At 33.6% G+C, this 17,931-nt stretch overlaps 1 protein-coding gene across 2 annotated transcripts; it reads right to left on the reverse strand.

Annotated features, from left to right (window-relative positions):
- Positions 1–3,743: 3,743 nt before the first annotated feature.
- On the reverse strand, positions 3,744–17,447 carry Hexo2 (beta-hexosaminidase 2). Of its 2 annotated transcripts, XM_077429002.1 has the most exons (10): positions 17,249–17,447; positions 8,543–8,653; positions 8,140–8,331; positions 7,021–7,229; positions 5,487–5,826; positions 5,083–5,410; positions 4,795–4,939; positions 4,680–4,755; positions 4,376–4,611; positions 4,016–4,298 (listed from the first exon to the last, which is right to left on the reverse strand). In XM_077429002.1, exons 2-10 carry the CDS (start codon positions 8,635–8,637, stop codon positions 4,117–4,119), a joined length of 1,803 nt encoding a protein of 600 aa, XP_077285128.1. In that variant the 5' UTR covers positions 8,638–8,653; positions 17,249–17,447; the 3' UTR covers positions 4,016–4,116. The 2 variants fall into 2 exon arrangements, with proteins under 2 accessions (XP_077285127.1, XP_077285128.1); XM_077429001.1 differs by having other exon boundaries at positions 3,744–4,298; positions 4,680–4,939.
- Positions 17,448–17,931: the final 484 nt, after the last annotated feature.

Here is a 17,931-nt window from a genome sequence, read left to right on the forward strand (position 1 = left end):
CGAGGTCTGTTGTCTGCTTGTCGGCTGTCGTCGTCGCTTTTGCCCCTCATCGCCGCTGCTACGGCCAAATCGTCGACTTTCTCTTTCTAAATTGCGTGTATGTTGCGCTGCACGCGATTATAAATTTCAATCGTATTTTTTTTATAACACACTTCTCGATGCTCCCGTTGCGCTTATCGAGTCTGTAGGAATACAATACAGCTTGTACGAGCTTTCAGCAAAGCCAAAGCAATCATCTATTCGCTCCAGATAAACAAACCTTGAGTTCAAGGGAACAACCGAAATACTTCGTCCAGCTTACTCATAAAGGCGATTCGGTTCGCTCCAGATAAACAATCATCAAGCAACCTTGAGGCACAGCCACGGGTTTGGTGCATCCGCTCTAAAATCGCCAGATTAACGGAACGGCAGCTTTGAACGTAATTCTCGTTTTCTCTATAGGGGGTGTAGGAATCTCGTCATCGTCATCGTCATCGAAACATTCGAGAATATTCCGCAACAACAAACCACATTCCTTGCAGAACTCACACACGTAAACAAGCGGAACGAAACCCAGACGACGCACACCTGCAGCCATTATATTAAACTCAAGCGGAACGCCCCTACCAGTCGAGCAGAACCAAAACGGTCGAAACACGCCGCCACCATTAAACTACATCGAGCGGAACGGCGCCAATCATTCCAGAAAATTCTACCCCTCGACAAAAGCAAATTCCTCGCTTACGCATCAACAAACCACCACCATCGATCAGGTGATTCCAGAAACACTATAAAAGGAGGTACAACCCAAACAACGCCAGTCGACCCACAGCAGCAAGCGTCGACACACAGCAGCAGACCAGTCGACATCCAGCTCCTGACCTGCCACCACTACACTACGCGGACTTGGAAGATCAACCAGCCGAACGAGCCAGCAACACACTGCCGTATCCAGAGACCTTCCGAACATAGCCGAACAACGAGCCAGCAACACACTGCCGCATCCAGAGACCTTCTGAACATAGCTGAATGCCGAGCCAGCGACACTCTACCATATCCAGAGACCGCTGAACGACATTATTTTGCCCAAATATAATACCTTTGTACAACCATAGGCAAACAATAAAACTTAATAAAACAAGCACAACAGTGTTTCGTTAGGCTGGGATACGGTCAACACATCGCTACCCCGCCTACAGGGGGTTGTAGGTTTTGGACCCTTTCCCAGCCTATGGAAATTCAGTTGAATTTTGAAGAGGATCTTTATTACTCGATTAATACAGGTGTATTTGTATGTACAGCGAAGTAGGTAAAGGATTCACTGGAACGAGCTAGGTCGAGTTCCTGAAGCTCACTGGCATTTGGGGACGATGCACTGGTTTATAATTTTATAAAGGTGTTGCTTGAGCAACGCGTAGCTGGGCTGGTGAGATCACTTTCTGGAAGATTCCGACGGGGTCGAGGTCTTCCTGTGTGTTCGATGTTTGATGCGTAGTTGCGTAGCTCCTTGGGATTTCCCGTGTACTCGTGATTGCGTATCTGGAGCGAGTCGAATCGCCTTTATGGGTAAGCTGGACGAAGTAGTTCGGCCACGGCTAACTTTCGTGTACGAGAAGAGGACACGATGATGTCATTTGTAGAGATTAAGTTCGATGAGGGAAATAGGTGATATCACAAGTCGTGCTATATCTCTACATCTCGAATGATAGATTGCACATCAGATGACGAGTAACCTTTCGATGTGCACAGATGCAATTATTAAAATTGAGTTGGAGCTTTCAGGCGAGTTTAATAAGGCAAGATTCGGAACTTATCGAATCTTCCCTTATTAAACTCGCCTGAAAGATCCAACTCAATTTTAATAATTGCATCTGTGCACATCGAAAGGTTACCCGTCATCTCATGTGCAATCTATCATTCGAGAAGACGAGAATTGCATTTAAAACAGCCGTCCGTTAATCTGTCGTTCAATTGGTCTGGCGATTTTAGAGCGGATGCATCGCATCCCACCGATAAAGGCGATTCGACTCGCTCCAGATGAATATCCATCAAGCAACCTTGTGGCACACCCACACAAAGGAAACCCTTAAACCCGGAGGAATCCCCGAGAACAAGATGACATCACCGTGCCCATATATAAACCAGTACAGCAGCCACAGACAGCAGCCCAGTCAGGCTTTCCCCTGAAGCAGGCAACTAGCCCACTTCTCCGTGAATTTTCTGTACTGACAATATACTTGTATACTGAAGAAAATAAATTTCCTCTGTTATCTACAACGAGTTTCCATAGGCCGGGCTACGGTCACACCATAACCTCCTGTCCTATAAGTCAAACTTTTCATTTTGAAAATTTCATTTCGATTGCACAATTTTTAAATGACACTCAAATAGAGTTGCCAGGCGTCCCGGTATTTTGGGTTTGTTTCTGTTTTAACCCTCCCTCACCGAAGTGGGGTATTCAAATGCCCCAATTTTAACGTTTTTCGTAATAACTATGTGGTTTTCAAAGTTATACACCCTATATTTCTGGTATTCCTAGAATGAACTACAACAAATTTATTTTAATAGATTTTTTATGATTTAGAAAAGGGGCACATCGTTAAAAATTACATTTATACGTTCCAAAGTATGATTTAAAGACGGTAGCGATAAGTCATGTTTTTGACTGTTCGCTTGCATATTCTTGTTGATCGATGACTCAATGCGAGAGAAAGAGATAGCTATATTTTTGTAAGCTATTGCTTTCGTCGCTTTTGGCGCATGGCTATTGAGTCATGCAGTCGCCTATTGGCCTTACCTATGTGCGTTTGCGTGTCGATGCTTATCGTTATTTTTTAATACAAAAATAGTCAAAAACATGCTATAGGACTAAAACTTTTTTATGTTGATGTATAAAATGATTAATAAGATATATATTGAACCCATTTGTATTGAGAAAAGCTGTATTTTGATTAAAAAATACTGGCGTCTTACTCGACCCCGCTTAGCTTCTTATTGACCTTTCATTGTTCAGAAATACTGACCCCCATGTTAAGTTATTAAATAAAAATGGCATATCAAGTTCTAAATAAAAGTAACTTAGTGTAAGTTACATTTGATGGAAGTGTAGGCTTGAGATGAGATGAAAAAGGTGACGGCAGGATAAGGGCGAAATCATAGAGCGATGAACATGGCACATGGTTTTTTTTAGATAATTTTAAACATGCGAAAAAAATGTGGTATGCCTTGCAAATATTAATGGCACGCCCAGTGTTTTCGGTAAAATTTTATACTTGTATTTATTCTTGCTTGACAGTGACCGATAACGGTGTATCTCATATTTGAAGAAATGTAGGAGAACCCCCACAGCGGGGAGCCAAGCACACGACGTGCCGTTCTTCCCTATGTGATTTCGCCCCAACATAACGATGTGCAACGCGCACGCCCAATATTATCATTAAATTCTCACCAGACGAAACCCCATCATCCCCCGATTCCTCCGTGACACTTCTCCCTTCTCCCATGACAGTTGCCGAGCTTTTTAAAGCAACCAATTGACGCCGTTTTGATCGGTGAGCGTTTCGTAATAATGACTTCGTAATATGAACTTCCTGTATTTCGCTACAGTCGCTATATAAGTGCTTACATTTATAAAAATGATATAAACACATTCAACATACCTCAAGTAGCTACCAAGTAAAGAAACACTATAAGAAAGTGTAAGAAAACAAAAAATTGTTTTATCCGAAACACTTGAACATTCAAAAGAAATAAAAGACAGACGATAAGTAAAAAAACATTTTATAAATTATTCATATTATATATTAGTAATACGTTCATTACATACATTAAAATAATACTGTCAAAAAACTTAAGTAGTAAAATTTCTACTATGGCCATTAATTAAATTGAATTAATTTAAATTTGTCTTTCACGAGTATTAAATATACCCACATGTATTTAATCAATATTATACATATATTATATTTATAGACTTAGATATGTATTTGATGTAGCATACAAGAGATCATTTGCCATGTATGTATGATTTAACTTATAAAAATCATTAAAGCTTTTATAATTTTTTTTATTAAATTTAAATATATCTCTGAGATTTGTGTATTATTAATGACTATTTTTAAAAAGTCTCAATTATTACTAAGCACACTCTCCTTCATTTTGATAGCACCAAAACGGTTGTAGCTCTTCTGGGTTTACTCCTCTTCTCAACAGTCTTTCGCGATGTCTTGCTAATCGAGCTTGGGCAAACTTAGACGAACTACTAGGATCAGACCAAAGCCTTTCAGCTACTGCTGCCGCTCTAGGCCAAATTCTAGAATCTAAAATTTACGTATGTTTTAGCTATTTATTTAATTAAAGTACTTAAAAGTTATCTAAAATCATAATATTTGTTTACCCATATTGTTTTCATCCACATATTCAGTCCACATACAGACTTCTCCCCCCAGTACTGATTTGAAGCGAGGTAATATATTATCGTAAGCTACCCTCCACGAATGATACTGAGTGCTTCCCCAAAATCCGTGATCCAAGTACCATGCATCTTTCGTTGAAAATATTATTTTGTATCCTCGCTCCAAAAGTTGTGTTGGCAGTGGATCATCCTTCGGTACCCACGTTTGAATAATATACCTAAATTAATCGCAATCAATTAAAATTTGTCTTTAATCATACAAATATTAATTATGATATGTTTATACCTGTCTTTTTGCAAATAATTTTCAATTATAGAAGGATTTGTGAGGTGACTTGACCATAATATTATAGGTGGAGGAGCTAACGTCGAACCTGGAGGTGCTCGAGGAGAATTGACACTTCCAGCAGCCTCATCATAAATTCTCAAAGCAGTAGCTTGATATTCAGCCCACAATCTTATAAAATCTGCTTGCTCGCGACCCATTCCTCTCGATTCCAAAAGATCTGTTATTTGTTTTGTTGCATTCCAACAGGGGAAGAAAACCTAAAAATGAGCATTTATGTATAAAAAAAACAATACATACATATACCAAGCAAAAATAGCTAGAGAGCGTTCAGTGACACTTTGTTGGGTCAACACAGTTAGTTAGTGTATCCCTTTATTCAATTTTAATAACGTAAAAATACCTCATCTCCACCCATGTGGAAAAATTCTCCAGGTGGAAAAAGTTCTGCTATGTCCCGATACAAATCAGCAAGTATGCGATACAATTGAGGATTGGCAGGATTCAATTGTCCACAAGGTGGCTGTATGCATCTCTGTCTCCATGGTTGATGTTGCCAACACACAGCCAAGTCTCCTAGACCAGCAGCAGGACCCCATTGCCAACCAGCACCAGCATGTGCAGGTGCATCGAGCTCCAGAAGCACTCGTATGCCTCTCTGTTTAGCCTCGCGTATCACATGTTGTACATCTTTGACATGATAAATTTGTTCGGGCGAATACGCTCCAAATCTATAAAGCGACATCTCTTAAATCGAATCAAATCTTACAAATTTTTTAAATAAAAACAAATACGTCTGAAAAATACCTGACTAATTGAGGAACTCTGGGCGATTCCAGAGGAAAACTTTGGGTATCAGTTATATGCCAGTGGAACACGTTTAACTTTGTAGAAGCCATGGCATCTATTGTTCTCAATATTGCTGGAAGTGGAATGAAGTTTCTTGCTGTATCCAGCATGAGTCCTCGATGGGAATAAATAGGCTTATCACGGATTTTGGCACCACTTACGATGATCAAACCGATTCTAGGTACGGAATAGACACTCGATGTTGCTTTGTAAGATGTCACTAATTGTGAAAGTGTCTCGAGACCATGCCTTGCACCGAATACTGTTTCTGCATTGATTTGTATCGTTATATTCTTTCCTGAGAAATAAAAATAATACTCCAAATTAGAATCAGTCCTTAAGATCACCACACATGTGTACTAAACAAGTCAAGATAAGGAGTTGAAATGTTGTCTCCGTTTTTCAAGTTCTGTTATCTGATTTTTTCTCAGAGGGGGGTCAAACTATTTCATATACACATGTACATACATATTATATATATAAATGTGTGTATGTTTGTAAACAAAATCATGTGGTGAAATGTTTTTACATCAAACAAAAAAGCAAAAGTAATAAAGCATCTTAAACCAACTGGAATCGTTGAACAATGTGTATTTAGAGAGGCATGAGAAGTGTTTGGAGACGTAAAGAGACTATGCTGAGTCAATGATACATACATACATACATATATTGTCTGGGTAAAAAAATAAATAGTTGCTAATTATAATATACTAGTGTTGTGCCCGATGAAATATCAATGCATGGGTTATGGCATATCAAGCTATTAAATAAATAAAAATTACAAAAAAATGTGTCGGTCCTGTATTCGATCAGCACGCGGTCGTATTTTTTTTCAAATACCATTAATATAATATTTATATTTATCTTAATTGTTTGTTACCTACTTACAAACAATATAAAACACCAATAGAAAAAATAATTATTTAATTAATTAATTAAATAAATTTTCAATAGATGCCGCTGTTTATATGTAACTAATTTAACCAAGTAATTGAGTGGATGATATTCTTTGTACTAACTAGTGGACACGGAATGTTTGATTTTTAAAAATTTTGCAGCAATATTTGAGAAAAATGCTCAGAGACTTATTTCCTTAGAGGAAACATTGGTAGAAAACAGTATATATAGAATTTTATTGTTGATCTGTTATTATGTTCGTACGTTTTGTTGGCAGTGTTTTAACTGTGTCGTACATATGTCGAATCGAAACGACTATTATAGTACGGCGAGCGTTATCTTACACAGACACACAGAATAGCGCTATTATATATGATAGCTCATTATCACAAGAATTCTAATTAAAAAGTTAAAAGTCTCTTGAACATATTTGTATGTATGTAATGATTAATAACTTTCAGAGATTTTGACAATAATATGTTGGGCAAAAAATTAGGTATGATTATTACCTCAGACATATCGACAAACAATTTTTTGTAACATTATATTTTATTTTTATTCTATTAATTTCACATACATACATAAACAAATTTACCTTTTGTAGAAAGATCCAGTGAGTAACTTTCGTCAGTAGACCAATTCAGAGAAAGATCATCAGAATTCACTGTCATGTGAATAGATAATATAGTATCAGATAATAATGTACAATTGCCTTCACACTCTTTAACTAAATTATTATTGAAGATCTCAATAGCGCCTTCCATAAAATCTCTTGATGCAGATGGAACATACTCCAAATCATATCTGAAACGATAGTATTTAATTAGCAAATAAGCCACTTCATCGTTGAAATATTCGAAAAATATTCATTCTTTTCAATTTTATTAGTTTTAAAAACTATTCATAGATGTCATTTAACATTATTTAAGGTGGGTGGGCGCGTCGCGATTTTGAACCTAGCTCAAGCACCCAACGGTGGGCGCTCGGCGATGTAGCGGTTAAACAAATAAACTACAGAAACAAAATAATTTATAACATTAAAGTATGTATACATATGTATTGACTATAGTATTATACTATATGCAAATACCGTTATTGTAATTACCATTATTTTTTAAATATTTACAATTACATTCATAGTATATTTGCATGTGAACTTAAAAAGGCGTTCACATTTGACTCCATTTGAATTTGCTTCGTAAGTATTTGCACAAAAAATCTTCAAACCTATTTTCAGTGTTTTGAGTATTTATCTATGTAATAATTTCATTTAGGTATATCATTATTTTATAGACTTTCTATACAAACAATGTATATTGTAAGTTGTTTACACTCATACGGTGATATATTTATATACATGTCTCAAAATAACGCCAGACAGGATGACCCTTCTACATACACAAGTTGAATTGTTACTCAATCTGTCTGTGTCCCTTTTAAAATACACTAACTGCACATTAGCAATGATTCTCAACTCGTTCAACACTTAAATCAACAGCATCCATTATTATTATCGTCTGAAGTCGAACGCCTTGTGTACATAAATATTTATCATAGACTTCCTCCACAGTCTACGTGACTTGAAATTGCAAGAATTCCTTTTGAATATTGAATTGTGTCGCAGTGCATTCGATGCACCATATACAGCATATGGAACGAACCCTCGGTACGAATATTTTATATCTAGTTTGTGATCTCAATAAGAATATCATACCTGAGAGAGCTGGGATGAAAGGTGAGGACCCTGTCTGCTAGGGTCGTGGCACCTGTTGGTCTTGGCCAAAGTGCTCCATGTCGGCCGCAAACCAATCTGCAAGATTCTGGAGAACTTTGGGTCACACTTGCCCCAGCAGAACCCAGTTTTCTTATACAACGACCTTCGATGCATTTCCACAACCAATGTCTGCTGAGAAAATTTAACAAACGTTCAAAAATAAAAATATAAAGTGCATTTAAACGGTTCTCTCCAGGCTAACCATTCAGATCAAATTTAACTGGGTCTTAGTTACTAGTTATGTATGTAACTAGTTATGATATAACCCGATTGGAAATTCTATCCGGAGAGAACCTACATAAGTCATCAAAAAATCAGTGTAAAATATAATAATTGTACTCACCCATCACCGTTCTTTTCTGATATGAGAGAACAACCGTTACCAATAATGAAGAATAAAATTCCCAAAACGAGCAAAAGTTTATGGGAATCACCCATGTTAGTTCATTTATCTCTGAAATCGAATAAAAAAAATATTTGTTATATGCAAAAAATAGTATCTTAACATAAATGTTAATCGATTGAGTTATCTATGAAAGATAATATTGCTGTAAAAATTTTGTTTTAAGCTTAGCATTATCTACCTAAGACAATACAATATTTTATTTTGACTATATGAACGTATGCTTAAGAATTTATATGGTTTATAGCTTTAATTATAATTTTGTTTATATGTAACTTTAATTTAACCAAGTAATTGAGTATATGATATTCTATGTACTAACACGTAATGTTTGATTTTTAAAAATTTTGCAGCAATATTTGAGAAAAACTTTCAACCAAAATAGAAATCAACGCCAAATTTCAAGATTTTAAGAATTAAAATAGTCAAGACAACTCTAAAAACACCCTATAGCTTTAGACAAATGATTCCTAACCATTTGCGACATGAAAAATAAGCTCATTTTAAGTGCATGTCAAGTTATGTTCATTATTCATAGACGATTTCATGATGGCTTTTCAGACCATATTTAACCTTTGAAGGATGGAACGTTGAGATCGAACGAATGTCCCGAACCGGGGTCGAGTAAGACCCCAGTATTTTTTAATCGAAATACAGCTTTTCTCAATACAGATGGGTTCAATATATATCTTATTAAGCATTTTATACATCAACATAAAAAAGTTTTAGTCCTATAGCATGTTTTTGACAACTTTTGTATTAAAAAATAACGACAAGTTTCAAAACGCAAACGCACATAGGCAAGGCCAACAGGCGAATGCGTGACTCAACCAGCCATGCGCCAAAAGCGATGAAAACAATAGCTTACTAAAATATAGCTGTCTCTTTCTCTCAGATTGATTCATCGATCAAAATGAAAATGCAAGCGAACAGACAAAAACATGACTTATCGCTACCGCCTTTAAATCATACTTTGGAACGTAGAAATGTATAAATATATTTTTTTACGATGTACCCCTTTTCTAAATCATAAAAAATCTATTAAAATAAACTTCTTGTAGTTCATTCTAGGAATACAAGGAGGGTTAAGTATGGTATATCTATTTTTTATTTAGAACTAGGACCCTGAAACTCGTCCCATTATAATAACACACTAAAATATATTGTATGTACATATAATACAGTCAGGAAATAATCACATAATATATGGAAATGATATAATACACATGTAATCACACTTAATGCTGCTACTGGGTACTTTTTGCACAGTAATAAACGTATCTGAAATTTTTACAAAGTGACAACTTCCGGTTGGGTTATCGCAAATAGTATACGTACACATGTACATGCATTCATTTGAATTAAAAAAAAAAGATAACGGATATTATCGAAAGCCATGTTGCAGCACAACATTGAAGGTCTGAAACAACACATCTTCGGTTCGATGTTTTTGTTTTTTCCTGGTCCGTGGGTTATCGCTATTTGGGTTCGTTGGAGAACAGCCAATGGTGTATAATACTAGTAGTTAATTTGCTAACACGATGACGTTGAAACACACAAGCTGACGTCACAAGACACCCTCGCTTTCGAAAACACGAAAACACCAGAGGGAGGATCGAATTTTATCGAAGAGCTGTGAAAAAGAGCCAATTATGTCTAATGACCAGATAAAGCACAAATATTTTAAGTGTACTTTCGAGTGTTTTTATCTCACATTGGAGTACCTCATTTGAAGATTCGTAATAGTATTTTCAAAAAAGTTTCAATCAATGTATTCAAATATGTACAATATTAAAAAAAATGGCATTTGAAAAGAGTCGTTATATTTTTGGGCTTCGATAAATCCACGTCGACCGACATAGCTTTTCCCGTTTTTATAATACGCAATTTATGATCGTTAAATAATAGCGCGGGAAAAATAGACGACTGGGGTTGTTAAACTGTTAATATATTTTTTGCTCCGGCAAAAAAGTGTATAAGCACACGTATGCGTTGATCTCACCGAGTATATTGATCTTTCTTTGTGTACAATTAAGTGTGAACCAGTCGAAGAAAAGTGTCATCAAAATAAGATAATATTTACAAGATTTTTTTTGTAAATTTATTTGTACTATAAATGGGAAACAGTCAAATGTTTGTTATTGGCATTTTTTATGAATTTATAATACATACATTAAATTTATAAAAAAAACTGACTCAACCTTGTGAATATATATTAAATTACAAATATATTATATCAGAAATGGCAAAAAAATATTTATATATTTCGTACCATACAAATCGAATTTTTTTTAGATTTTTAAATGATTTTTATTCTTACTAAATTACAATACATCTTATATCTATGGTAATAGCAACTGATCTACTAATCATTTTCTATTTTACAATTTTAATTTAATTTTGTTAGTAATCATAGTATTATATTATTCTAATGTTAATGTACGGCGTAATAGGAAAAAGAGCTCAAAAACCTATTTACAATTCTTATAAATGCTCATAATACATCTAATACATAATATTAATTAAAGACTCTCTAAAGTCGACGATCTAAAGCAGGTTGTGTATAGAAATCAAATCGAAATGAAATATTGTTAAATATATGTAAATGTTAAGAAGTTATCAATCTTAGAGTACTTCAATCATGTAAAATGCGAATTGTGATTCATTCTTTTCTGAATTTAAATATGTACAACCTATTGAATGAACCTATCAAAGATCCACCACTTTCTCTTTTTCCATCCACGATTGTTTCTTTTATCCTCACTAGATATTTGTACATATGAATATCCGTACATTCGAAAAAATTTTCAATTCTTTAGATATCAAATTTTGACTTCCATAGAGCGTAAATTTTATTAAACAAATTATTAAAGTTTACTAAATTTGATATATTATATTTATCTAAACAGCAGCATAGATAATATAGATAATATAGATAAGGTTGGCATGTAATGCTTTCAATTGTGTGGTCACGGGTTAGTCTATCCCGTATGCTGCTGACCAGACCTTGTATAAGTGAGTTCAAGGTCGATCGTTTCTTATCACAGTTTGCCAAATTATCTGATTTCATTGAAATGGTTCCAACAAATTGGCATTTCTCTCTCATCCCTTTTCCAAAAATTTGAGTTATTCAGCATCTATATTATCGCTGATTAGAAAATGCTGCAAAAATTTGTCCATAAATGTCTATGTGGCTGTTAATCATTTGACCTAGAGTCTACCTGAGCATGGCGTGCCGTACGATTCAGTGTGTCTGCGCTTAAGGCAACGTGTTATTATTATTCAATCCTTTCAATTAAATTTCAATTTTATTTGAGATCGTTATGTGTGCTATTATTGTATTATTTAATTAATTTCATTAATTTTCTATCGGAATCTTTTGGGTTATTACAAAAATACATATATTTTTTAGCTTAGTTAATTAATTTTTTTTTCAATAATTAAGATCAAAATATTCCAGGTGTACTTCCAGTGACCCAGTTGAGTTGCTTTGTGCTCTTATATGAGCGAATTGCCATAATTTCCTATTAAAATGTATTCAACCATCAGAATAGACTAGTGGTTATCATATAATGCTTTAAACAGAGTCGTTACGGGTTCAAATCCCATTGATTTTTGCTGGTCATACCTTAGATTTGTGACTCCAGGTCGATCGTTTCATATCAGAGTTTGCCAATTTATCTGATTTTCATTAAAACGGTTCCAACAAATTGGCAACCTTACCCATTCTCTCGCAAAATCTCGAGTTTTCAGCAATCTCGAATTTCGCTGAATTTACAAAAATTGACCATAAAATGTGTGTATTTTACTGAATTTCTCTGAATTGTATTTATATACCTTAATACGTATTTATATACCTTGTATAATACTAATAATATTTGTATCCAATGTACAATATTTTTGGCCAGGAAGGAGCATTGGGGTTACCCGTTAGGCCTTCCTGGTATGAATTTAAGATAAGATAAAATAAAATTTGTTTTTTTATTTTCTTTTTGTCTTTTTTTGTTTTTTTATTTTTTGTCATTATGACAAAATTGTTAAATAAATAAATAAATTCCAATTTATTCAAAATTTATAGTATAATATACATATGTATACTGCATAGGTTAAACATAAAATTATTTTTCGACAATTTTGTCCTACCAGACTTGAGTTGTTATATACCCAAGTATATCTACTATGATAGTAAAGTACTTAGTATAAATACATCTGTCATTTATTTCATTATCTGGTGTTAGTTTCGTCGCACGTTAACTATTAATTAACCCAGTTCTCCGAATTAACTGGCACAGCTCGTGCTGATATTGCTGACATTTTCTGTTTTTTGTTTGTTTTTTCCGTCAATAGAATCCACCAAATTTCAAAAACAAAACAAATAATTGAGTAATTGTCGTATGTTTAATGTTCACATAACCCATGTATGTGATACATAAATAACCGAATTTCATAAAGCAATGACATTATTCAACACACAATTTTAAAAACGATAAAAAACTACTGGAATTAGTTCGGTTACCCACTATATACATAGTTACTATTGGATGATACGGATGTCCTGTCGTTTAAAACAGAACCGTGATTAATCTCAATATGCTCTTCCGCTATTATCAAAATGATGTATGCGAACGTGCTAGTTATGTATGTACATAATAAGTACGAAACCATTCACAGTTCTGAATTAGAAAGCACATTGCGATAACATGCCGATTGTTCTGCAATCAAATCGACCAGTTTTACGGTTAATTTATTGCTCATTGTAAATTCAAAGAGGCCATACGAGTGCTAAATGTTCGATTAGAACGTTAAACGCAATACTATGGCGATTTTTAGCATCTGTATGTGAACTTTGTCGGTAATTAAGCATCATAATTAATATATAGTAACAAGTGAATCTTTTTAAATCACTTAAATATGAAAATTATTGTGTAAGTTTAGAATTCTAGATGGAAACCTTTCAAGTTTCAAACGAGTTATTAATAAGGGGAAGTTGTGGCGACTAAATGTTCTAAGTTTAGATCTTATTTAGACACGTATAAAAAATGCTACGATATATTATATGTAGTCACGTTTTATATTGACTCTCATCTGGAGGTATTATTTTTTCGTTATACTACATATTATATATGTACCTGTGTATACTACGTACATATTTATGTATGTATATGTATGCATCAATCAAAGATTTTCAAACTATACAATAATTGGAGAAAAAAAGTAAATCGTTGAAATTGTGTTATATATTTCATCAGTCAATCAGTCGGTATTTTTGAATGAAATAATTGAATTAAAATATTTTTTTAAACATTGCAAGAATATGTATAATCTTTTGTTTTTAGTAAATTGAAATTTGAGGCTTTTTAAAAACCATTAATTAATTTTCTATACACAAAAAAATTCACTTCAGATCATTTTTTTCTCAACTTTAATTGCATTTTATTTTATTTCATTAACCCTCCCTCACCGAAGTGGGGTATGCAATTGCCCCAATTTTTACGTTTTTCGTAATAACTATGTGGTTTTCAAAGCTATACACCCTATATTTCTTGTATTCCTAGAATGAACTACAAGAAGTTTATTTTAATAGATTTTTTATGATTTAGAAAAGCGGTACATCGTAAGAAAATATATTTATACATTTCTACGTTCCAAAGTATGATTTAAAGACGGTAGCGATAAGTCATGTTTTTGACTGTTCACTTGCATATTCTTGTTGATCGATGAATCAATGCGAGAGAAAGAGACAGTTATATTTTCGTAAGCTATTGTTTTCGTTGCTTTTGGCGCGTGGCTATTGAGTCATGCAGTCGCCTGTTGGCCTTACCTATGAGCGTTTACATGTTGATGCTTGTCGTTATTTTTTAATACAAAAATAGTCAAAAACATGCTATAGGACTAAAACTTTTTATGTTGATGTATAAAATGATTAATAAAATATATATTGAACCCATCTGTATTGTAAAAAGCTGTATTTCGATTAAAAAATACTGGGGTCTTACTCGACCCCGGTTCGGGACACTCGTTCGATCTCGACGCCCCGTCCTTTAAAGGTTAAGTAAACATCATTATAAATAAGTTACGCATAGTTAATATTAGATTTGTTTTCATACTTAGTTTAATTGTTTGATAAGTTGCAGTGACCGCATACAGCCCGCGGGCAGTAGTCTAATATCATCATACTAATATTGAAACACCTGCCATTAAAACAAATCATTGAACACTAAGACAGGTAATGTGCGCATTTATTAAATCAATTACTTCATTGCTTAGTTACGCAAAAATGATGAAGCGAACTTTCTAATTCCAACATGTGTCGAGCTAAATAAATGCGTGTAACAATTTTATTTTGGCAAATATATCTATACAATGATTGAAAATCTTAGGAAATAGTCATCATATCGTCATTGGGATGAATTGCATAAATCTCAGCGCTGCTGCTGCATTGAAATAAAAGATGCAATTTTTTTTTGTTTTCAATACTAAAGCAGTTCGAATACAATTATGCGATGATGTAATTGGGCGCGAGATATACTTAATAAGCCTTCGTGTTCTTAGACAATAATGGTCAAGGTTAGTATGTACATATGTACGTATGTACGTATATATGAGGTGAATGCTTTATCACTTGGGCTGTGTAGGAAACGAGTTTGATGATGACTCTTTTGTGAATAGAACCAAACTGAAACGTTCTAAACCGCAGAGATTTTCTAGACCTTGCATTATAATAAGAGACTATACGTATAAAATTCTAAATTATATCAGAATATTTTCTACAAGTTCATTTTCGCTGTCTTTGAAATAATTGCACTTATAAAGTGGTTGAACAATTTTCATAATTTCTCTCTAGCGGCACATTCATGCATATTTTGATTGCAATCAAGCATGGTATGTGTAAAAATTTAACATTTTTTAGCATTGTTTTATTAAATATAGAAATCTTATAACATTGAGCAACAAAAAAATATATAGGAGCGGAGACGAATCAATCTTTTCTAATGTTGACTCACTGAATTCGAATATGACAACGATTTTTGATGCCTAACTCTCAGTTAAGAGATGTGAGTGCTTAAATAATGGGCAATTTTTGGCTTTTGCAATCTTTAATTCAAAATATTGTATTGCTTTGTTAAAAGTGAGTATTGGAATCAATAGTCAGATATATTTTCTAATGATTGTGATTTTTTATTGCTTTGAAATACTTATTGTAAATTATCTAGCGAGATTTAAAGGTTAAAAATTTTGTTTCACGTAATATTATGAGGTAGTTTTTCTAATTTTTCACTCTAACATTTTTATAAGGATTGGTTATTTATGTTAATATTTTTTGTTTTGTCAAAACGTACTAATTCGAGCGGTAAATGATTTTAAATTGAGTTAAAAAATGTTATTGATGCAAAAGCGAAATGAAGAATGGAGAGCGCATCACTCCATCTCACTCGCTTTCAAGCGACGAGCGTTCCACATTTCATATTGTAATTTAAAATATTGTACCACTAGAATTAGTACGTTCAGATAAAATAAAAAAATACTGAGGCTAAAAACCAACTATTAATATTATGGAATTTTTTTTTTGATTTATTAAAAAAATTAAAAATTCGCTAGATAATTATTTACACGTCTTTTGAATCAATACAGCATTAAAACCAATAGAAAAAACATATGACTATTGATTCCGACGCTCACATTTGGCACAGCAATACTAGATTTTGAATTAAAGACAGCAACAACGAAAAATCTGTAAAAATTGCACATTTTTTTAATCGCTCAAATGAGAGCACGCCAACAAAAAAAAATTGTTGTCATATTCGAATTCAGTGGATCAAACTTAGTAAAGATTTATTAGTCTAATTATTTTCGTTGCTCAGTGTAGTTATAAATATAATCAGGCACTTTATTTATTATATTAAAACGACTTTCAATTATTCGTTCAGCATCAACACAATGCATTAAAATTCTAAGCAAATAATAACATTATTTACAAACGTTATAAATTTTATATTTTTAACAATCAAATTAAAAATAACCAGTGCTTTTACAACTATGGCTTAAAACGAACAACACCTACTAGGTACAATTACACTTTCAAGGCTTCCAAAGCGGTTGATTATTTTGTAATACATCATTACATTTCTAAATAATCAATACACATACTTTGTTATACCGAAATATTAAAAAATATACACATATTTTCATTATTCAAATATTTATAATACTTCATATTTAAGTCCAATATAGGTTTTTGAGCTCTCTTTTTCCTATTATGCAGTACATTAACATTAGAATAATATAATACCACGATTACTAACAAAATTAAATTAAAATTGTAAAATAGAAAATGATCAGTAGATCAGTAGCTATTGAAATATATATAAGATGTATTGTGAACATAATTTAGTAATAATAAAAAGCATTTAAAAATCGAAAAATATAAAGTCCAACATCAGTGATTAAAATTTCGACTTTTCCATACAATTTTTTTTGATATACTTTTCAGTCTAAAATAAATCCCCAACATGCACCTAATTTTAAGCCCAACTTGTTACATAACCTAGGAAGGTTTTTAAATACTCGGCTTCGCCCAGTCCAATTTACACCCGGCACATCTGCCGTTGTATAAATAAATATACACATATCGATAAGATCCCTTACCTATTTATCTAGCGCAGTCCCGACCGTTTCAAGCAGTATTGCGTCGATAAAAAGTCATGTCACCGATGATGTGTTGACTTTTCGTTGACGATTCGGTTTGTCAGCGTGTTTTTTTCTTGGTGGAAAAAAGTTTTATCGAATGTTTCGAGTGTTTGAAATCGCGTGTTGGTGCGAACCGGTCGCTGGTCGTCGAGCAACTGACCAGATAACAATGTTTGGAACACCTTCGTGGGATTGTTTTCGGCTTAGCTCAATTTGTGTATACAGTGTCGATGTATAGCCGTCTCTTTCGCACCTATGGCCACTCTCCATATGTATGTCTCGCTCTTTCAGCATTGAAAAGTTTTGTATGCACTACATATATATAAAAACAAAGCGCGCGGTCTTTAAAAAAAAGGTTTACTTTTAATAGGTAATTAAAATGGTCACAATACAATTATATAGTTGGTATTTTAAGGCGTTTTAATTACAATAGCTAATAGGTTTAGTTATATGCATATCTTCTATATATATAAAATTGAATGTCTGTGTGTGTGTCTCGAATAGTCTCCTAAATCACTGAACCGATTACGATGGAACTTTCAGGATTTATTGTATGCATGTCCGGGAATATTACTGTGAAAAAAAATCGCCCAAAAACGGGAACGGAAACGGGAAAAACGGGAATGAGTATCATTGCAACG

This window comes from Arctopsyche grandis, chromosome 4 (genome assembly GCF_051622035.1).
Source record: "Arctopsyche grandis isolate Sample6627 chromosome 4, ASM5162203v2, whole genome shotgun sequence".
Classification (NCBI taxonomy): Eukaryota; Metazoa; Arthropoda; class Insecta; order Trichoptera; family Hydropsychidae; genus Arctopsyche; species Arctopsyche grandis.